The 8,421-nt window shown below is 41.5% G+C and overlaps 1 protein-coding gene across 1 annotated transcript; it reads right to left on the bottom strand.

Moving 5' to 3' along the window:
* Nucleotides 1-463: 463 nt before the first annotated feature.
* On the bottom strand, nucleotides 464-769 carry LOC125164321 (60S ribosomal protein L31-like). Its single transcript, XM_047856974.1, has one exon. The coding sequence runs from the start codon at nucleotides 767-769 to the stop codon at nucleotides 464-466; it is 306 nt and encodes a 101-aa protein (XP_047712930.1).
* Nucleotides 770-8,421: the final 7,652 nt, after the last annotated feature.

Consider the following 8,421-nt stretch of genomic DNA (forward strand, 5'->3'; position numbering starts at 1 on the left):
TCTGTGCTGGCAGCTCAGAGCCTGGAGTCCACTTCAGATTCTGTGTCTTGCTCTCTCTCTGCCCATCCCCTGCTCGTGCTCTGTCTCTTTCTCTCTCAGATATAAATAAACATTTAAAAAAATTTTTTAAAGATATTTATCCATAGAAATGAAGCCCTTTCCATGGCTTATCTACCTTTCCACCATCTTTGAAATGGAAATTTAGACTGCTCTTCTCAATTCCAAACTTTCTTCTAAATGGCTCACACCCTTAGCATGGAGCACTAAAGCAACATAATTTAATCCATAGATAGATTGCATTAATGCTCTATTCTGTTAGTATGTGCATTATTAATTTGATTGCCTCTAATTTTTTTGTTGTTGCAGTTTTATACCTTTATTTGACAATCAGCCATTAGTTCTCATCCACATTAACTGTCTGTGGGCTTTTGAAAGTGGTGACAGGTACGTAGATAACCAACACCTAGAGCCTATTTGGTGAATCTTCATCCTTATTACGTTTTCTGGACAACCACACATGGTTACAGTATGGCACATTCCTTATTCCTTTGGCCCAGACAGCTTTGTTGAGCCTGGTGTCAAAGCACACATCTGGAGTTCCCATCTCTTTCATGACAAATTTCCAGATCTCTTTGAATGCTTGAGAGGCACGCTTCTTGAACCCCGCTCCATGGATGCGCTTGTGAGTGCTGATAGTGTATTCTCTGGTCACTACCTTGATGATGGCAGAATGGCCCTTCTTCTTGCTACCCTTCTCTGGGGGAGCCATTCTGCCTGGCCCTGGTTGGAAAAGCTGATCACCTCTAATTTTGAATACATTGTAGAGCTTAGTCCAGCATCAGAATATCGAGTAAGAACTAAATAGAAGTGAGGCACTCATCTATGCAAGGACCACTTATCAAGTACACATTTCATGTGTTGATCTTTTTTAGGCTCTACAAAGGTACACAAAGATACATGAAATTAATTCAACAAACTCTTTATGAAAAATCTATTTTGCCAGGCCATTATTCAAGGTGCTAGGAGTGCTATAGAGTTCCCATACTTGAGGGACTCTGTTCATTGAGAAAGAACTCATTGGATAAGAACCAAGATCCCCACTCCCAAGGGATATGCTGTTCTGCTAACTACCAGGGTTTTTCTTTTGCTGAATGGTGTATACAAACTGGTTAAAGACTGACTTTTTTTTTCTTTTAAATGTTTGTTTGTTTGTTTGTTTGTTTGTTTGTTTATTTTTGAGAGGGGGAGCAGAGAGAGAGGGAGATAGAGAATCCCAAGCAGGCCCTGAGGCGAAATCAAGAGTCAGACCCTAACCAACTGAGCCACCCAGGTGCCACTAAACACTGATTTTCTTAAGAGAACAAAGAGAACTTTTAATGTTGGGTGGGAGATGGGGTGCCTGCGTGGCTCAGTCAAGCATCTGACTTTGGCTCAGGTCCTGATCTTGTGCCTGCATTGGGCTCTGTGCTGGCAGCTCAGAGCCAGGAGCCTGCTTCAGATTCTGTGTCTCCCTCTCTCTCTGGCCTTCCCCCGCTCACGCTCTGTCTCTGTCTCTGTCTGTTTCTCAAAGATAAAAATAAATAAACATTAAAAAAAAGTTGGGTGGGAGAAAAGAAAAAAGAGAAAGAGGCAACTGGCAGAGGCGGGCTCTTTGGTAGGAAGAGGGAAAATGTCTGATAGGGTAATGGATTAAATGTCTGCTTGGTGATATGTATGGGATGTGACCGCTCCTTCCTAGACTCCAAAGAATTCTTCACTAGAACACCAGTTTTCTTATTAATGTGTTGTAGTATTAGCTATGTTTTGGAGGATATGACATAGTGGTGAGTAGGGCCTCAGAGTGAATGTAAAGTGAGAGCCAAGGCTCCCCATGGGAGGCCCGGCCCATCTGGGTTACATCTTGGGGATCCTCATCTTGCATATTTGATATAAGTTAAAGATTCCAGCTGCATTGTAGATTGTCGTTGCTAAGAAGACAACTCACCATCCATGCCAAACATTTGGAATTTTGTGTAACAGAGTAAAGATACTTCTGGCATGAGCCACAATGGTTCTTGGCATCAGTTAAGTTTCTTTTGTTTCAACGGAATCAAGGCCAATTAAGCAAGAAAAAAAGAAGAGGATGTGGGGGAAGGGATTGGTGGTAGAATGTATTAGAAGCACAAGGGGATGGGCTGCCTGGGTGGCTCAGTCGGTTAACCGTCCAACTCTCAGTTTTGGTTTCGGCATGATCTCATGGTTTCATGAGTTCGAGTCCTACATGGGGCTCTGGGCTGACAGCACAGAGCCTGCTTGGTGTTCTTTCTCCCTCTCTCTCTGCCTCTCCCCCTCTCATGCTGTCTCTGTTTCTCTCAAAATATACAAATAAACTTAAAAAAAAAAAGAAGAACAAGGGAGAGCTCACACCTAGGAAGAGCTGGCCAGCTTGACCTTGGGGGTCAGGGAGACCAGGGAACAGGGACCAGGGCCTTCCTTCAGTGACCTCAGGGGCCGTGGAGATTTTCTGGAGCGGCTGCTATCATGTGTTTTACCCCTATTGTCATCTCTGTTCATGTTATTAAGTTCCCGTGAGAGAATCTAATTAATACAGCTGGAGTCAAGGGTCTCAACTCTCTGTGTGGCAAAATCATTTGAGTTAGACAGTCTTCTCTTTCCATGTCTCCAACATGTCTCAAAACTAGATAGAAATGGTGTAATCTTGGATGTTTATACTGTGTGTCCTTCTTTTGGTTTAACTGAGAGTCTTGAATTATTCCATCTCTCTAACACACATTAATTTGGAAGTTATATACACTCTGCTTCTATTCTTTCGGTGGTTACCCTAGAAATTCCAACCTGCACCCGTAAGCCACCAAAGTCTAAGTTAATCAACATCTTTCCTCTCCTCTCAGGCAATCCAAAAACTTTAGAATACTTAAATTCCATTCCTCCTTACCTACTTATAAATTGACTTTTTCATATAGATTAAGTCAACTTTTTTTTTTAACGTTTATTTATTTTGAGAGAGAGCGAGAACATGTGCTTGCGAGAGAGCGGGGGAGGGGGACAGAGAGAGGGAGAGAATCTTAGGCGAGCACTGCACTGTCAGCACAGAGCCCGATGAAGAACTTGAACTCACAAACCGTGAGATCACGACTTGAGCCAAAATCAAGAGCTCAACCGACTGAGCCACCCACACGTCCCATGAAGTCAACTTTTAACACACAACCAAGAATTATTCCAACATTTTATTGTCAGTGTTCATTTGCGTCTGCCGTTTGCTTTGCTCTTCACTCATTGTGGGTCCCAAACATTCCATATGGGACCTTTTTTTTTTTTCTTCCTGCCTCAAGTATTTTCTTTAGCATTTCCTTTAAGAGCTTTTGTTAGTGATGAACTAGCAATTTTTATTTCTCTGCAGTATTTATTTTGTCCTTATTCTTGAAAGACTTTTTTTACCCCTGCCAGATAGAAAAATTCTAGGCTGGCACATTAGTTCTCTCCGTGCACTAAAGGCGTATCACTGTTTTTCTCACTTCCATTGTTTGCTGTTGAAAATCTGCTGTCAGCTGAGCTGCTACTCCTTTAAAGTCAATCTTTTCTCTCTTTTTTTCTGGGTGCTTTTAAGATTTTTCTTTTTATCTTTAGTTTCCTGCAACTTCAGCATGATGTGCCTAAGTATGTTTTACTTACCCTGCTTGGGATTTAATGGGTTTACCAAATCTCTGGGTACGTGTCTGGCAGTTCTGAAAATGTTCAGTTATTATGAATTTAAATATTGCCTAGTTCTTTCTCTCCCTTTTTCTAGAACATCTATTTAACATTATCTTGCGTGTCTCTCAAACCCTCTTTCCCATTTTTCATCTTTTGATTCTGTGTTGCATTTAGAAAAAATTGTTTTTCTGTTTCACTGTTTCTCTAATTGTGCTTAATCTACCCCCTGAGTTTTTAATTTTGATAAACTTAAAGTTAGTTAGTTTTTAAATGCACTGACACTTTTTATAGTAACTTATAACTGCTAATTCATTAATCTACATCTATATGGGTCTTTTTGTGGCTCTTTGTTACTTCCATTGGTTTCCTTGTATGCTTGAATGTTTTTAATTATATGCTGCTCACTGCCCTTAGAAAATTACTTGTGGGGGCACCTGGATGGCTCAGTCAGTTAAGCATCCAACTCTTGATTTAGGCTCAGGTCATGATCTCTCAGTTCATGAGATCAAGCCCCATGTCAGGCTCTGTACTGACAGTGTGGAGCCTGCTTGGGATTCTCTTTCTCCCTCTCTTTCTGCCCCTCCCCTGCTTGTGCATGTGCTCTCTCTCTCTAAAAATAAATAAATATATATTTAAATATATAATAAATATATATGTTATATATATTTATATAATTTATATAATTATATACCTTTCTGTACCTTTCTGTCCGCTACCACTTTATACTTCATTTAGGGTTTAAAGTTTCTTAGACCACTCAAGTCTTTTGAATCCACAGGAGTAACTATCTGTAGTTAGAACTTTTTTTGTGGATTTTGGTTTTCTCCCTTGCTCCTTCTGGCCCAGTTAAATCTCCTCACCCTCCCAGGGGTGAAAGCAGGAAGGTGGTTTCACTATTGAGAGTCCCCCTTAATGTGAAGGCTTCCACTAAATCTTTATGTTTAGAAGACCCTGGACCTAGCATCTGTGCCTCTCACACCATGAGTCTGTGAAAACCACTGCTCTGTCTCAGGCCAAATTCTCAAATACCATCAGGACAAAAGTAGTTCAGAGAGCTCTGTTTACCGCTGGATTTTTGCTTTCTTTTCGCTTTGGGCCTGATATTTCTTTTCCATCTCATCAGTAATGTGGTCCTTTTATGAAAATCTTAAAACTTTTTTATTCATTATTTTTAAGATGCTCTTCGCCAAAAGGTATCTCCTAATAACCTGACTTACCATAAAAGACAGTATCTGGCCACAGAGAGTGAACGTGCCTCAGGCCTTCAGTTGATTTAGCTCCTTTCTTGGAAGTTAACACCTCATTCTCTACGGTGAGGCAAGGGCATCCACTCTGTGTCAGTCAAATGTTTAACGATCTTTGGAAAACTAGAGTTTTACAACTGTCTTGAGGCAAGTAATCCTAAAGGGATTGGAGATAGTCAGAATTTCCACTCTGGAATCTCTTAATACTTCCTCCATCCTGTACTCAAAGCGCTCCCTCCACATCTAAAGTGCACTCTTGGGAAGAGAAAACATCTGATGGATAGGCTGCCTGCTGTAGTCCTTTCCCTGTGGTCTCTGGCTTTCAGCATGGTGAATATGCTGAGTGTTCACCACACTTTATTCCTCCTGCATGGAATCTACCTGAAGAAAGATGGGCACGTGCACCTCACAGTCAAGTTCTGTCCTTGTTTGATTTTGGAACCTGCGATATCCATATGGAGCCTATGTGGGATTGAGAAGGCCGAGAAGCAAGGCAGATGGTGGGGAAGAAGATCTTCTGGGGGAAATGGAGAATTTGGAATACTGTTTTGCTCCTAGTATTCAAATGCTCATTCCTATATCTCCAACATTTTCAATAGGTTATTAATTTCTCATTATTGTGCTGAATTATCTCAGTTTGGGGGGGATGCTAAAAAATCAATGCCATGTCGAGATTGGTATTAGCCTACCTGGAAAGCTGATCATAACTGCTTTACTACTTTGTTTGCCTGCTTGGCCCCTATTGCAATTTGAGTTTGCAATGTTTGATGAAGTCATTAATATTAGGTGTCCAAGAGAAGGAGCCCAGTGAAGAGATTGGTAACTTCCATTTAAACAGCACAGAGGAATGAAACCTTTAGCTAGGGAGATTTTGAAAACGGATGTTGCTTAAAGAGAAGACAGACATGATCATCACTTATAACTATAGAACCAGGTTTAACAAGCATTTATACAGGACCTATTATGCCCTGTGCACCAGGTTGGTATTTTTTTTTTTTTAATGTTTATTTATTTTGAAAGAGGGAGAGTGTGTGTGTGTGAGCAGGAGAGAGGCAGAGAGAGTGGGGGAGAGAGAGAATCCCAAGCAGGTGCTATGCTGTTAGCACAAAGCCCAACTCAGGGCTCGATCCCGGGATCTGTGAGATCATGACCTGATCCATAATCAAGAGTCAGACGGTTAAGCAACTGAGCCACCCAGGCACCCCCAGGCTAGGTATTTTTAAAACCACAGTCCATTAAATTCAGAAAAAAAGAATCATGCCCCTTCTTTGGTGTTGAGCAGAGAGATGTGAAAAAAGTAAACTATTTTAGGATTAAGGAAGGAAGAAAATTCTCACTAGACATTATCCCATGTAGGGGAAAATATTTCAGGAATATTTCCTGGAGGCTCAAGGGCACATTTTAAAACTTAAGTTTGAATAATACACTACTCAGTTAAGCCTTTAGTTTTTCTAAAGAATGTGGTAAGAGTCCCGGACATAAGAGATTTACATTTTCTCCGTATTAGTTCATCTTACGTGTTAACTTTAAGGAAAGATTGTGCAATGCATGGGGTCTGTGAAACCCATAGTTCGTGGGTTAAGGATTCTCGGCACACAGTGCAACACATGGTGTGCCGCTCTACTAAGGAAGGAGGCACTAGGTCTCTATATGGGGAAGCTTTTCCATCGGGAACAACGCCCTACTTCTTTCTTTTTGGTGGCGTACGTTCTACACTATCTTCCTCTGTAACGATTCACGTGTGCTTTCCGCGTCATGCTAAATCTCTGCTTTCTTCTGGGGAGGTATTTTCTCACAGCACCTAGCTCAGTGAGTTGCCCGTGATAAGCAATAAATAATCAAAGGCAGTATGGAATGTAGAGATGTAAGTGCCGGACCTGGCTCTGCCACTCAAGACAGGATAAGCTCCAGTGAAGCGGATGCTTGCTCTTTTTCTCTACTAGTTTTTGTTCATCCTTCCTTTTGACCAAGAATCCCAGTTCTTGTCAGTCATATGTTCCTTGCTGAAGCAGTCAATGCCCTTTGGGAAAATCTGACCCTACTCTTGGCTCCAGGAGTGAATTAGTCAGGGTTCTCCAGAGAAACAGAACTGAGAGAAAGAGAAAGAGAGAGAGAGAGAGAGAGAGAGAGAGAGAGAGAGAGATAGGGAGAGGTATAAAGAACTGGCTCATGTGATTATGGAGGCTGAGAAATCCCAGTCTCTTGTCTACAAGCTGCAGAACCAGGAGAGCTGATGGTATGAATTCCATTACGAGTAAAGGAAGAAACTGATGTCCCAGCTCAGGAACAGGTAGAGAAGAAATTCTTCCTTACCTCACCTTTTGTTCTAGTCAGGCCTCCAACAGATTGGATGAGGCCCACCTACATTGGGGGGGAGGGGGTCAATCCGCTTTATTCAGTCTACTGATTCACATGTTAATCTCATCCAGAATAATGTTTAACCAAATATCTGGGAGCCCCACATCCCAATCAAGTTAACCATCACAAAGGACAAATCCAGTTTGGCTTAAACCAGTCACCACATCATGTCACCCTGTGGGCTGCAGTGATTGATCAAAGAGGGGCAAATACCCAACTCTAGGCCAATGAAGTGCAAGACAAGGGGACATTTGCTAGAGATTACAAGGAAAGAAACTTTTTCATCCTTCTATGGAAGTGATGTACACAGATGCTCTTATGTACCTGGACATGAATGAAAAAGTCCGTGAAATTTGCTGGTAATCATCTTATGACAACACAGAACCTGGCCTTGATCTATAACAGGCAGTGTAGAAGGCAGAGAAAGATGGGAAAATAAACTGGACCATTGTTGAGATTACTTCACATTGTATGTGAAGCCTATGAAATGAAATGGAATGAAATGAAATGAAATGAAATGAAATACAATACAATACAATACAATACAATACAATACAATACAATATTCCTAACGAATACAATTGGAGGTTGGATGTTATGATCACCAAAGATGCCTTTCAGCTTATAACATTCAATGAGTCTAGTGAGAACTCTACCCAAAAAGTAAACCATTTTTATTACGAAAAGTGAGTATTCGGTAGGTATTAACCAAGTTGGACCACCTGCACCAAGAAAGTACATCCATTCGGCCACACTGACTCCTCACCTGGAGGGGAGGACCTGGGGGAGGACCAGAGGGAGCCTCGTGCACCTCGACGTTACGGGCGCAAGACTGAATCTAGATGCTGAGAATATGTGAAGATTGTGTACAAAAGTCTCCACCTTCATGGTGCTTACATTCTAGCTGAGGGAGACAGACTATAAACAAATACACGAATAAATAAGCAAATAGCTAAAAAGACCGCGTGTTGGACAGTAATGAGTACTCTGGAGAAAAGGGTATAGGGAGTGCAATTTTAAACGGTGTGGGTCAAGGAAGGTGTATTTGCTGTCTGGGGCTGCTCTAATCAAGTACCACAAATTGAGTGGCTCGAATAACAGAACTGTGTTGTCTCACAGAAGTGTG

This window comes from Prionailurus viverrinus, chromosome B1 (genome assembly GCF_022837055.1).
Source record: "Prionailurus viverrinus isolate Anna chromosome B1, UM_Priviv_1.0, whole genome shotgun sequence".
In the NCBI taxonomy this organism is placed as follows: Eukaryota; Metazoa; Chordata; class Mammalia; order Carnivora; family Felidae; genus Prionailurus; species Prionailurus viverrinus.

Coding starts and splice junctions, on each gene's coding strand:
- LOC125164321 (XM_047856974.1), bottom strand. CDS start 769: ATGGCTCCCCCAGAGAAGGGTAGCAAGAAGAAGGGCCATTCTGCCATC.